Raw genomic sequence first — 14,804 nt, forward strand, 5'->3', positions numbered from 1 at the left:
ATTTAATCCATTCATTTTTGTCAGGAAAAGACCAGAGATGCATCGATAGAGGAGAGTGAATGGAGAGAAGCCTCAAAGGACTATAGATTAGAGAAGAAAAAGATGTCTTGCATGCTTCAGCCCGTTCCTTATGGTCCCTAGTTATTCTTCACAAAGTATTCTCAAACACTGTGTGTAGTCTGCTTTCGAAAAACTCCAGTGGCAGAAACCCCACCATGTGCTATAGAAGACTATTATAGAAGAATCTAGACAATCTTATTATCAGAAAGTTTCTCCTGATGCACAATCTGAATTTTTCCTTTGTTTCATCCTGTTATATCTCATTCCTTCTTCTTGAACTTCCCTAGACACTTTCCCTTGCAGATACTTTCCATCTTTTGAATATCCTTCTACTTCTTGGAGTTTCCTATTGTTGCTTAGACTTGTTGAGGTTTTGTTAACTTCAGGTATTACTTCCACCTGCCAAGTCCTTAATTGTCTTGAATTTACTGTATTTGCTTCAGTTTGTCAGGGTGCTTGCATTGTAGCACACAGAATTGTACTTTTTCAGTGTGGGACTACCATATTCTTAGGTTATGACATGGCAAATACCCCTTTACGTAACATCTAATATGATTTTGGCTTTTTGGCTGCTTCATTTTTCTGTCAGGTCATTTTTGATTCAGTGCCCACTCTCACCCCCTAACAGTTGTTGAGTTGGCTATTTTCCTGATCTCTTTCCTCAAAGAAGATCTCAGTGCTGTATATTATTTCCACAAGATTGACTGAAATGACTGCTATTCTGTTGTTAAAGCTCTCATGTGTCTTCCCCTCTCTCCCCCATATATTTCAGTAAGCCAGACCTTATTTCCCTGTCTGCTCTTGCACCACCTGGCTTTTGTTTAACATCTTAATAAAGATCATCTTTCTAAAATTTCTATGTAGGATTTCTCCAGAGATTGGATTGTGAAGACAAACTAAAATCAACTTTGTCTCTTTGACCTGTCTCTTCCTTGCATGCGTTATCAATTCTCTCCCAGCCAGCACACGTGGCTTCCAGAAGAGGAAGAAGACAGTACCAAGTAGAAAACTAACTACAAACAGAATGAGATGCTAAAGATGAACATTACTGACTAATTCAAAAACTATCTAGTAACTTGGACACTTCCCTGGTTAAAACATAAAGGAAAAAAGTAATGGAACAGCCAGACAATTCAGTCTTGTCTTTTCAGTTCCTGGCCTCTCTTGTTTTCTCAGTCTCTCAACTTGTAAAAGGTGGTAGGTTGACTTTATAATGGATTGTGTCCAAAGCAGACTCCTTGCTTAAGCTAACAGAGTGGAAAACTGGGGGCCCATATTAAGGTGTGGAAAAAGACTAACTGGGAGAAATGGTTTAATATGTAGCTCTACACTGAAATGTAGCCCCGTAAAATGGTCTCATGAGGCTCCATAGTTTTGATTAAATGTGCTTGTATCACAAGTGGAAAGATAGTTTTTGAACAGCTAACACAAAAAGCTCTTCTTTTGTTCTAAGAGTCTGACTGGCTCCTTTCCAGGGCTTGTGTTGCCACTACTGTTGTCAGGTCTGTGAACCACGAAGAGACCTGCTGATAGCTGAGAGCAACATTTTGAGATAGAGATCACAGATGTAGTATTTGTAAGCTGTGGAATGAAGCAGATGTCCCTGGAAGCAGCATTTGGTGTATCAAGTCTTCACATTACAAATGACAGCATGCAAAGTAGAAAAATATAGTAGCTCAACTGTCAGAACCCAGAGTGAACTGATACAGGTGGTAGAAAATCTTCCTGCTTTTAGGAATGACTAAGGCACAACCAATACAAATTTCTGCACTGTCATTCCAGTAGTAACTTTTCAGAAACATGCTCTCTAACTATGACAGCACCAAGTAGAGCAAGACCTTGAACAGGCTGTGAACAGAACTAGCAGTCAAAGGAAAGATGTCAGAAAAATTCAGTTGCCAATGTTAGACCACTGTATATGAAGAGAGGAAGTGCCAGGTAAAGGAGCGTATGGTTCAAGGTGTTATCGGGGAGGGAGAGAGCCCAAGAAGATCACCAAGTTTACTAGCAATACACTGGAACATCACAAAATGTTGGGGATGTTGATCAACGTGGCATGATTTCTTGTACTGAACTTGTCTGTAAATGTCATTCCCAACAACTCTATTCAGGAGGCCTTTTGAAATGAATATTCCCTTCAAGTCCCAACACCACAGCACAAAATCTTTCTACCTTGTTCTTCTTTTGTATATTTGTTTTGCATGGTGCCAGCAGCAGAAGAGCCAAAGTTCTGCTCTGTTGTAACTAGCACAGAAATAGGGTAGAGGTGATGCATTTCTCTAGGGTTCAGGAAATCCATCCCACAGCGGGGTGGAGTTCTGACTGCAGTTGGATACAGCAGTAGCCAGCTGTTCTAAGACAGGCTGGCCAAGCCTGGCAAATGTGCCAAAAGTAGAATGATGGCCACAGATTGAGCCCTGTAAAACATTATGATTCTGGTTTGTATCCTGTCTTGTCCATGTGTGCTTATTCATAGGCATGTGTGAAGTGTTGTAAGTGAGCTGGGTACATCACACGTACAAATTGAGTGCCCACTGAAAAGAGGACAGGCAGCAGGAGAGCAAGCACGTAACTGTTACTGGAACCCCTTTCACTTTTTTGCTACTGCTGTGCTGTGGCATGCTTGTGTTTTTAGCTCCTGAGCATCTGGGTTAATCAGGCTGCCTGACCCTTAGACATTTTTGGCAGCAAAAGTAGTGCATCTGAGAGACATGCCTTGATTTAACACCCTGACACAGCTGGACTCACTAGGCCTGTAGAGCTCTTAGCCCTTGGCTAGCCTCAGATCATACACACAGATACACATGCAGAGATACCCTGTCCAAGAGCAACAAATTGGAACAATCCTCCCTGGCTCTGGGTCTTCACATCTGTTGCTGTCCTCTCGTCAAACCTGGGCTTTTTGTGATGTGAATTTATTAGTGTCAGTTCTGTGTGTCCCCCCGATCATTAGATGCCTTCATAACATCCCAGGAATAGGTTGTTAAAACAAAGGTGTTCAAAATTTAGTCAAGGTATTCCTTTGTCACCTGTGGGACAAGAGCGTCCTCCAAATTTGCAGTCCAAGGCTGGGCAACTTAGGGCTGGTTTAGTGCCTAAATGAAGGCAGTTGTATCGGTTTCAAGGAGGAGTTAGCTGTGTAAGAGATAGAAAAGGACAATGACAGATACTTAAGTGGAGGGGGGCAGTGGTTTTGTTAGTATTGAGGAAGAAGGAATGGAGAACATAACAATGGATTGCATTGGAGAAGTGGAAGCAAAACCAATGGAGATACTAAAAGCAGGAAACTGAGAAAGGCAGTAGGGTTTCAGCCAACCCAAGGAGGAAGAAAGTGGAAAGAGATTAATTAAGTTTAGTCAGTGAGTATGTTCTGGCACTGAAGCTTCCATTCAGGACAGCAGAGGGAACTTGAGGGGTGAGCGTAGTGTGGTGGGAGAGAAGAAATGGGTAGGCAGAAAAGAAGGGCAAGTCTGTAGAAAGAGATTCTCTAAACATATACCACACTTCAAGGTAGAAATGTGACTATAGTCTGTTTGGGTTGGTAGGTTGTTGCTATACTTAATGGTATTCTTGACATTTTCAATCACTAGTTTTGTATTCTACCTACAGAAGGGTGAGGTGAATTTGGCTGTCAGTTGTGCTGTATTAGCAAAGCGGACAAGCTAATTAGGAGCATGGAATCTCTATTTAAGAAGCCTGAAGATCCATCTGGATTCTCAGCTCCCAGAAGGACTGTGCAGTATCAGCAACAAAAGAAACCATAAGTACAGATCCAAAAATATCTCCAAGAGACAATAAACATAGAAACAGGCACCTCGTTTGACAATAGCATTTCAAATTGTGGCTGACTGAAGTAAGGGGTTGTGTTTTGCAAGTATTGTATCTGCATCCCTCTCCCTTCCTCTACGGGCTCCAATTTATTTCACTAAAATCCAATGGAGAGAAAGTACAGGAGTCCCTCACTGGCCTTTTAGCTGCCAGGAGCACCTGGATTACTGGCAACTTGCTGACTTGAAAAGCAAAAGGTTTCAGACAAAACTGTAGAAACTGCATGCATGTACCTGGGTCTGTTAGTCATCAGGGCATCAGATGGGGATTGACGATTACAGTGGTCTCTGGGTAACACTGGATGAGCGAAGGAGAAGAGCTCTGGCAGAGACGAGTCTGGAGTAATCACAGTAGAGCTGGGCAGGAAAGAAGGCAAGGAGAGGATAAGGGAGGAGAGGACAAACCAGGAATGGATGGATCCATTATATAGATATTAAGGACAGAATAGATCATTGCAGCTGGATAATTTGCACTCACCTTGTGAGTAGACCCATTTTTTATATAGGAGGGCATGTCTCCATTTGGTAATGAATCTGCGTGGCAGTTAAAGGAAGTGCAGTTGTCCTCCACAGAATATAGTTTTGCTGTAACTCAAATGCTAAGATAAATGCAGGAAGATTTGCATAAACTATCTGCTTGAAGGTTGGCACTGGACTGCTGGAGATTAAATGCATCCTGTAAGTCTCAGTTTGCCAGACAAGTGAGAAATGTTGCCTAAATGCTGTCTCTGCGCAGACAAGATGCAAGGACTTAACTTTTGAATGTAGCGTGTTTTTGCCAGCATGTGCATTTCTGTTTTAAGGTTGCTTAATCATTTTACTTCAAATCATTGGAATAATATAACCACTAGCATTACTAGTTGAATTGTGCTTTGGTGGTCTAATACCGTTTACTATCTCCTTTATGCTCTAGAATCAGCTTCCAAGGCACGTGGGACAATTAAGTGTTTTAGGCATAGCGAAGTCTTGCTGGTGGCTTGAGTGTTCACCTGTCTTGCTTTGCCTTTTTGGAGTCAGTTGCTGTCACTACCTTTTTCATGCCATGCTCAGGCACAGCTACATAGGTACAATTCTGCTGGATTACGTGAACTGGGAGAATTCACTTTTTTTTGTTTGTTTGTTTGAGACTTTTATTCTTCCTTGGTATATCCCTTCTTATCTCTCTCTGATTTGATGCTTTTACCTGTTAGGGTGACCTCCACTGAAAGGCAACTGAACGGATTCCAGAACAGCCTTCACAGTGCTGCATCCTGTGAGCCAGGGACAAATTCCACAGGTGAGTGCCAGTGATGAAGACTAGGAAAGTCGGGGGGGGGGGCATGCTGGGATGCTTTCATCTTTCTCAAGAACTGGCAGGGAAAAAACTTTCTCAGCAAGAAGAAGAAACACAGCTGCCTAACCTCCATGTAGTGGTTCCTAGGTAACAGTCTGGGTTCAGCTGTGCAGGGAATTTATTTCTCCTGGGATTAAAAAGACTAAACAGAAGGGAGCAAAGGCTGAGTTTCATAGAGTTGGAAGAGGAAGATCCCTAAAAATGTGGCTGGGAAAAAAAACTTGGCTAAAATGGCTCCTTTGCTTTAGGCTTTGGCTCAAAGATGCTCTGTTGTTTAAGCTTGGCCTGTAATAAAGGGCCAGAACATTCTTTACATTTTTCTTCAGTCTTGCAGAAAAGCCCCTTAGTTCAGAAAGACATAGCTGAGACTTGTGAATCAGCTGCTTAGTGAAGTCAATCAGTAGAGGTGAAAGTTCCCAAGGGGAAATCACTGAGGCTTACAGAATCAAATCTTCATCATTCCCTAGTGGCTAATTAATTCAAAGAGGTTTATTTGGTGTTAAGGTCTCAGTAAATGAGGACCCAATCAATTTTTCATGGATGCAGACCTATTAGCAGGTAGAATGTGGTATTGATGAACCCATATTACCCATGGCCCACAGTAATTTGTGATGGTGCTGTAATGGAATTTATGGACAAATTATGGTCTAGAATGCTTTAAAAAATACAGTTTTGACCTTTTGTTTTGCTATGAAAGCATGACTTGAGTATTGCTACTGCAGTGATCTCTGTTTTCACAGGATGAAAGAAAAATTTGCACAGGGGTGAACTACCCAATTCATCTCTTGGATGTTTAGCTCTGAAACTTAAAGATGACATTTCCATTATTAATGTCAGTGATTTTATTGCTGATCCTCTAGCACATTCAGCTAATGCACTTACTTTACAGTTCCAAACTGTCTCCTACGCATTACCACAAGCCAAAAACTCCAGTTATCCTACCAGAAATTTTATAGGGTGAATAGCTATAGTCCATAAAAAAGACCTTACAGCACACTGGAATGTGACAGTGTAGGAATGGAGTATAATGGGATTATCAAAATAAATAAAATTGTCAACACTGTAGTATATGTATAGTTGAGGCAAAGATTCTGATCAACCGTATAGTTCAAGTTGTGTTTTTTGTGGGATATATAAAGCAAAGTTACACATAAATTTACAAGTAAATGTAAAAATGGAATTATCGAATGGTTTGGGTTGGAAAGGACCTTAATGGTCATCTATTTCAACCCCCTGCCATGGGCAGGGCCACCTCCCACCAGACCAGGTTGCTCCAAGCCCCACCCACCTGGCCTTGGACACTACCAGGGACGGGGCACCCACAGCTCCTCTGGGCAACCTGTGCCGGTGTTTCACCACTCTTGCAGCAGAGAATTTCTTCCTAACGTCTAATCTAAATCTACCCTCTGTCAGTTCAAAGCCATTCCCCCTCATCCTGATAGGACAAATGTCAAAACTGAATCTGAAGCTAGGGAGGAAACTTCTTGAACTAGGTGGTATAGACTTGATTTTATTCCCTGTAATTCCCAGATTTGTATCTAAGCTTAGTTGCAGGATGATGCACAGTTGTCTGTTTACTTTGGACATTCACCTGGCCCCCATATTTGCATGAATGCCAAGTCCTGAAGGTACGCAACTCTTTGGAATGAAGTTTATCGTTATCTGTAAGGGCTTAAAACAGAATCCTGAACTTCTAAGAGACTAGTTGAAGAATATGAGGATTAATAAGCTGGTTTGGATCTAATCCATGTAGAAGGCAGGCTGCTGTTCTTAGTTTTCTAGTGATTTCCTTCTTTAGGCTAAGGTGGAGAGCAGTGTCTGAACGCCATCCAAATAAGATGCATGTGCAAGCGGTGTGCTCCAGTATAGAGCAATGAATGGAACCTGCATGCAAACTAGTGATAGTAAGGAGCAATTATGCCCTTACTCTTCTCTGCATCTAGCATGCTCCAGATTTTTTTTTTCTTTTCACAGGAAATCTGCAAGTAGAGTGTGTTTTTCTAAAGCTTTTCCTGTCCAAGATTATTGTATGGTCCTTCTTAAGGTCATGTATGTCTTGTTATTGGAGACCTGAAATAGAGTTAAAGTTGGAGGTGCTAAACTGTGACTGGCTGTTGTCCACCCGCTGCTTGAATAACATTATTCCTGAAATGCAGTCTCTTTTATATAAGCTTAAGGAAAGAATAGAAGAGATTGTTTTAGCAGGTATGCAAAAGTACAAGCTTCAAAATTGTCCTGCACCAGCAAAAGGGAAAATAAAAAAAGAAGGCAAGTAAACACAACAGGCATTTAAACAAGATGCATACAATCACTTTGTATTGTTTGCCAGATCTAAAAAAAGAAAATGCCTAGGATTTGGAGATTCTTTTATCAGCCAGCGTCTCTCAGTTCTCTTGGAGCGTAAAGGGTGGGGATGGGGTATGTACTTTTGCCACTCTGCATGGCCTGTGTCAGACTTGCAGCCGTTTGCTACAGTAGGGTGGAATTCCCAGCTGCCCAGCCTTGTCCAGGCTTCCTCAGCTTCTGCCAGGCTCCTCTGCAGCCTCGGAAGGCAGAAGATTGTTGAACACCAATGTATTTATTTTTATGTCGTTACCACATTCTCAAGAGGAACCGTGGCTATGATTTCAGCTGGTCTCACCACACTGTCCAAATCCTTCATCAGGAGCAGCTGGGAAAAGAAATCACTCAGGTTTCTGCACAGCACATTGCTGGTACGCCTCCTCCCTCCCGCTAATCCTGTTAATTCCAGTCTTCATTTGCCACCCTCCTGGTTCTCTCTTGTTGCTGTGACTGACTGCACAAGTGGTCTTGACTTGGAAAGGTGACCTTCAAATGGGCACCTCGAGTAACCTCTGCCTCAGACTACTTTGGTTACACAGGCACAAGATATCTTATGACGCAAAAGAGCAACTTTTGATGTCACCTCATTACTTAGCGTGGTCGAGGAATGGAGTAATGATGAGCTCTTCCACTATTAAATACTTCCAGAACCAACCGTCTGGCTGAGAAGCTCTGGGTGGGTCACTGAAAGGGAACAGTAGTGTGATATCCAGCACGTGGCATCAAACCTCTTCAGTGCAGCCGTACAGCCTTTGTCATCAGCAGTAATAACATCCTGTCAGCATCTCTCTCTATAGTGCCATCTCCATACAGAGAAAGGGTTATTAAGAAATGGAATCAGTCCATTTTATCATGTTTTGGAAAGCAGTGGATCTTGAGGTGAATCCTACTATCGTGCCTACCTTTTTGGGAGGGCAAAGAATCAGTTAGAACGGAGGGTATTTGGTCTCACATTTGTTTTCAGACTTATCATCCTAAAGCTATTGTTCTTTCTTTCACACATCACAAAAACATCCTGGATCTTTTCTCTCTTTCCCCTGCTGAATTTCACAGTTTCATAAAGAGGGCAAGCAGGCAGAGGGGAGAAAGAAATTTCTTTCCCTGCTCCAGTTGTTGCATCTGTTCCAGGTCAGATAATGACAGACAAGCCCCTAGCACCAGATCATGGAATTATCGAATGGTTTGGGGTGGAAAGGACCTTAATGATCATCTAGTTCCAACCCCCCTGCCATAGGCAGGGGCGCCTTCCACCAGACCAGATTGCTCCAAGCCTCATCCAGCCTGGCCTTGGACACTGCCAGGGATGGGGCATCCACAGCTTCTCTGGGCAACCTGTGCCAGTGTTTCGCCACTCTTGCAGCAGAGAATTTCTTCCTAACGTCTAATCTAAATCTGCCCTCTGTCAGTTCAAAGCCGTTCCCCCTTGTGCTGGCACTGCATGCCCTTACAAAAAGCCCCTCTCCAGCTTTCTTGTTGACTGCCTTTAGGTACTGGGCAGGCTGCTATAAGGCCTCCCCGGAGCCTTCTCTTCTCCAGGCTGAACCACCCCAACTCTCCCAGCCTGTCTGCATAGGGAAGGTGCTCCAGCCCTCTGATCATCTTCGTGGCCACCTCTGGACTCACTCCAACAGGTCCGTGTCCTTCTTATGTTGAGGGTCCCAGAGCTGAGTGCAGTACTGCAGGTGGGGTCTCATGAGAGCAGAGTGAAGGGGGAGAACCACCTCCCTCAACCTGCTGGCCACGCTTCCTTTGATGCAGCCCAGGATATGGTTGGCTTTCTGGGCTGCAGGTGCGCATTGCTGGGCCATGTTGAGCTTCAGGACCACCAACAGCCCCAAGTTTTTCTCCTCAGGGCCGCTCTCAATCCCTTCTCAGCCCAGCCTGCATTTGTGCTTGGGACTGCCCCAACCCACATGCAGGACCTTGCAGTTGGCCTTGTTGAACTTCATGAGGTTCACACAGGCCCACCTTTCAAGCTTGTCAGGGTCTTTCTGGATGGCATCCCTTCCCTCCAGCGTGTCAAGCAGTCAGATGGACCAGAAGGGAAAGAAGGGTAAAGAGACTTCCTCCTTACCATATTACTTGGTACTGTTTGAAGGAACAGGGAACCATTACTGTATGACTAGCAATGAGCAGATACTGGTGTGTCTAAAGGATACCTTTAAAATAGATAAAAGTTATCAACAGGGAATGACTATGTTTGAATTTATCCAGTTATCAGAAAACTGTATGTAAGTCTCATTAAATCCTGGCGGAGTGTAAAGCTCTCCCAAAAGCAGCATTCCAGGCCCTTCTCACATGATTAAGAAGATAATGTCCAACTCAGCCGTCACCTCTCAGCTAGAGCTGAGGGTCAGTGTTCACTTCTCATGTTCACAAATGACATTTATTCCTTTACTTGTGAGAGCAGTCTGCCTCTCACATCTTCAGTCAACCTTTTCCCTTTGTTTTATGAAAGGAAGGAGCTTTTTCCTGTTGCTACAGGTCTCATGCCACTGAAAGGACGTTCCAAGCCTCAAGACCACTGGGGAAGCAGGAAAAAAATGCAAGGACGGTCTCTAGAAATTGGCTTCCCTGTTGAAGAACTAAGAACCCAGCTTGAATTTTAAGAGCCTTCACTTCTGACAGGCTCAAAGAAAACTCCGAAGCAGGCTAAGTAATGAGTTCAGGCAGCTGGCATTTTTGCCTGACTGGAGGCTGAGCATTGCTTGTTCTCGGTAGTTAGGTGATGGCGAGCTGCCTGTATTTCCTTGCTGTGTTGGAAATGTCATTCAAGATCAGGTGTGCAAAGACTGGGGAGAGGTTATATAATATCTTGGCTGCTTCTGTCTCACATCTGGCCCTTTGGCATTAAGCTACCTATAGAGAAGATGACTTTGCCCATCCAAATTGGATTTTGTTTTAATCTGGCGTTATTTTATTGAGACTAAAAATAGAAGCCAAAATGTGTGTGAATAGGGTAAAGGAGTGTCTGAAGTTATGAAATGAAATGTGGGGAAGAGCCAGAGAAGAGAGAGCCACAACAAATCAGGGAGGAGGGTGCTGAATAAGAGAAATCAGAATGAAGGCTGTCATGTACAGAAAGGCATTATCAGTCAGGTTATGGAGCGCACCCAGTGTCTTCTCTGTAACGTGGGGAGCAGGAAGGCTCATGTTGGCTTCCGCTGTTATTGCTCCACTTGTTAATGAGGAGGCTCCACTGCTCTTTCCATGCAGGGAGACTTCATTTGAATACAGTTGTGTGTACTGTTTGTGTGTCATCTCATCCCCTGTCCCCCCCTAACTCAATTTTCATGACTCAGAACTGCTGCTTTCCCTTGCCTCCTGGTCCAGCAAGCCAACTTGAAATTGTGCCTAAAAGATGGGGGAGGGAAGGCTGGCCTTCTGTTGTCAGCTGTCCTGGCTTGCTAGTGTCACTCACACATGGATATAAATAAACCCCATCTATTTATTGCCTTAGTTGCACTATATATTATCAAGAGAATGCTGGGCATCACTCTAGGATTAGAAATTCCCTCTGCTCTAGGATAAAAACCCCTGAATTTCTAGGATTATCAGAGCTTTTCAGGGAGAAAGAAAGTTCCAGTTTTCAACACTACATTCAGGAGGCTTCAACGTGCTTCTCAGTTCTTGCTGTGGGTATGATGAAACAGCCCAAACTAGCTCTAAATATGTTAGCATGGGTCCCTGACCCAGTGCCGTCATCTAGCTTAGTGCTCTGCTCTCATTCCTGCAGCTTAGAAGCAGAGTAGATGGTGGCTGACCACGGTTATGTACATCTCTGCTGGGATGTCTATGTGGCACTGAATTTTAGCGTGCAGGTGTCCCGTACGTGATGTTACACAGCTCCTGTGATTTTCCTGTGACTCAGAATCATGTCCGTAAAATAGAGGTAATTCTTTTTCTTCCCCCTGTGTAACTGTTCTAAGTCCAAAAGCGTTAAAGGTTTTGAAGTGCGGTCATGGATGACATAATAGTATGTAAGCATGTGAACGTACAGGCAGATACTTTAACATCTCCTGGCAGGCAGAGAATAAAGGAGATCCATTCTGTTGTACGTGGTAATTCACTGCAATGACTTATCACTGGGGAGAATCAGCCCTTAATGTTGGCTGCTGGCAGGAACGAGGGGGTTTTTGTCCGTGCTACTCAACCAGAAGGAGGTGGAATGCTTGCCAGCAGCTTTGAAATGAGAAAAAACTTCATAAATGATATACATGAACATGTATGAAATGATCAAATTGGCCATGAACTGCGTTCATGGTAGAAACCTATGTATTTACTTGTAAAGGTAAGAACGCCGCTCTTTGTGTTGAGTCCTCAGGGTAGCCATACAAGAGAAACTCACATAAAGTTACTTTGTTTGTGAGAAAAGGCAAAATGTACTGTGCATTTCTGTAGGAAAAGGAAGGCTCAAAAGTCTCTTCAAAACAGGAAGATGAGGTTGAAGTTGGCTGCCTCTCTCATGTGCCTTTGTTTCCTTAATTTCAGCATCTTGCCAAGGGATAGGTTTCTGGACTGGTACCCTATCTTAATACACATGGTTGACATTTTGGTTCCTAATTCAGGTTCCAAACTCTCTGTGCAGTGACATAGCTGGCAATCCCGCTTTCTAAACATCTTTCCAGATCCTCTCTGCTGTGTGATGTTTGGCTCTGTGCTGGGCTTTCAAGGAGAGTGTATTTTTAAAAATATAGCAATATTTTTAATAAATGGCTCTCAACAAATGTCAGTCACATTTAGGAGCAAGCTGATGTGCTAAATACACAGGACAAGCTTTACCTACTAGATTAGCTGTAAAATGCAAACTGTCCAAAATAAACTTGGTACATTTCGAAGTGTTTTGGATTTTTCTTTTTAAAAGACTGTCTACGGATCTTCAAGTAAAAGAAATGAAGATGACATTGACTTTTTCCCATAACGCCTAAGTTGGAAAATGTCACAGTATGTGGAATTAAAATCTATCTCTATAGTAACAGGAAGAAAAAAAATTTCCCTTGTGCCCGTTTTGTTTCTTTCAAAGATCAGCCTTTTCACACCCCCATCTCTCCTGCACCAAGGTCCTCAGCGTGTTTTGGAGTAGGAAGGTAGACACCTATGCAAGCAAATGAGTAAAAGAGACAAAGAAAGAGACAAAGCATACTGATATGGGGGAAGGATTTAGAGCTATTGGAGGAGCATGTGAAGAGATGAGTCACATCAGTCAGAGGCAAAGAGTGAAGAAGGTGTTGTAGGCCTTGAGAGAGATGCCAAGCGTACTTTTTCACCCAGTAGCTTGTTAAGTTAGATTTTGTTATACTCATCTGTGATCTCATCTGTTATGGCAGAGAGAGGTTGTGTGATAGGGAGGTCCACATTTCTGGTGATCACTGAGATTTGCCGAGTAGTGCAGCAGGTTTTCCCACAAAACAGTCCCCTGTGATTACTCAGATTCTTTGCTTTGTGTTTTTTCCAGCCTCTGCTCGTAGAGAAGGACTGACACTGAACACCAGGTGAGGAATCCAGAATGTTGCTTCAAGTGTGGGGCAGAGGAAGAAGCAGCAGTGACTTCATACTGCCACGCTCCCGTAACACCCAGGAAAGCGTAGAAAGGAGGCCCTGGAAAGAGGACAACCCACTGAGGGGAGTACCTGGACATCTGTGGAAGCTGGTGATACGCCTGCAAGCTGAGGTGAATGATTGCCTCTGAGCGCTTCTGCTGCTGACTCTTGGAGTCCCTTCCTTCCACCTCTTCCTGATCACTAAACCATGAGATCTTCCTGTAAGACGGAGCTTCTCTAGCTGTCTGTATTATTCTTCCTAAGGTCCAAATTTGAACGTAGTCTTATTTGCTCAGCCGTTTCAGTCTGTCCCAGCCTGCTAACAGCCAAGATTCTCTGCTGTCATTGCATGGCAACCATCAGCAGAGAAAAATATTAGAACATATGACTGGAGACATCTTTGTTGGTTGCCATCTTGCATTTTGGCACAGAGCCATAGAAATTATTGGTTTTAATAAAGTAATTTCATTTGTTTGTTTTGGTTATAATTTCAGTTATTAATTCACACCCCCAAAATATTTGCTGTCATTATATTGGACAGGATTTGAAATCAGTCTTTATGTTTCACTGTTGGATGCTTATGTTCTGTGTGGCTTATTTTTGTATTTTGATTTCTGTTTGTTTAGGCTTTATAAACTTTTTTTAATTGGCTGATGTTTTCAGACCCAAGCATGAACCCTAAGGCCCAGGTGGCTCCTGTCATTTGCAATAGTGGCTTGGTGAAGCACTCCAGTTAAATTTTGCCTAATGCTATGAAAATTAATTTGCTTGTGTTAGAAAACAACATCAGCAGCTGGGAAATGTATTGGAGAGAAGATCCACCCATCCTTAAAACGAACAGGAAGCAGCTTCAGCTCTGGCTCTTTGTCGGTGCCAGGTTAAAGGAAAATTCAGTATTTTGCAGCTCCTGCCTTGTCAAACAGCAAGTGGTACGGTTGTAATTCTTAAAGGGCACAAAATCTCCTGTTGGTTGTATCAGAGCCCTCAGAAATTTGATTCTAACAGACTGATTGATCTGTTTTCATGCTCCACAGCTCCCCTGTCATTTCTAGCCTGTATAGTCAGTGTTGAGAGGTTGTTCTTATGTGTTGGCAAGTAGATAATGATCAACCCAAATGGCTGACAGAAGAAACAGAGTCAGAGGGGGAAAGTGTTTTTTCTTGAAATGATTGTGTTCATATTCACTCTTGGATTGTGCATATTTTCTGGTTTTCAAGACCAGATAAATTGTGAGAAGATGAAAAAGTTATGCTCATACCTCGTAGTTTTGCTATTGCTTGCTCCAGGCATGAATTCATAGAACAGAATATGCATTTTTCTGTTGCAGTTCCATGTGCACATATGACACACTTTGAATGCTTCAGTTGTCCAAAATGCAGTTCTCTGATGTAGCTGTTCCCTTTCTTCATCGGCTTATCTTTCATTTCCTAGATAGTCATAATCACCCTGTTCACTTTCTCTGCGTTTTTCAGCTGTTCTTCAAGAATCTCTACAGCATTTTTCTGCTGCCTGTGCTGCCGTCACATATCGGTGACCGAGAGATTTGTAGAATCTTGTAAGTTACTTTCAGATCATGTCCCTGCTGTCTGTAATCACTGAATTCCACCCATGTATCTCAGACATGTTTCTACCGGTGTATCAAGTTGTCAGCTCATGATTAGAAAATTTAGTTGCAGAAGTTGTTACTTCAAACTTCTGCAC

General features: G+C 43.0%; 1 protein-coding gene across 5 annotated transcripts in view; it reads left to right on the forward strand.

Moving 5' to 3' along the window:
- TTLL5 (tubulin tyrosine ligase like 5) overlaps nt 1-14,360 on the forward strand; it is a 133,204-nt gene extending 118,844 nt beyond the window's left edge. For 4 of the 5 annotated variants that reach the window (XM_055716167.1, XM_055716166.1, XM_055716168.1 and 1 more), the window contains 2 exons: nt 5,078-5,163; nt 13,019-14,360. In XM_055716167.1, coding sequence (XP_055572142.1) covers nt 5,078-5,163; nt 13,019-13,059 — 127 coding nt within the window. In that variant the 3' untranslated portion in view covers nt 13,060-14,360. Of the gene's footprint in view, nt 1-5,077; nt 5,164-13,018 lie in introns of those variants that run through there. The other variant, XR_008733161.1, reaches the window with a different exon arrangement.
- The last annotated feature ends 444 nt before the right edge of the window (nt 14,361-14,804 follow it).

Source organism: Falco cherrug, chromosome 7 (genome assembly GCF_023634085.1).
Source record: "Falco cherrug isolate bFalChe1 chromosome 7, bFalChe1.pri, whole genome shotgun sequence".
Taxonomy (NCBI): domain Eukaryota; kingdom Metazoa; phylum Chordata; class Aves; order Falconiformes; family Falconidae; genus Falco; species Falco cherrug.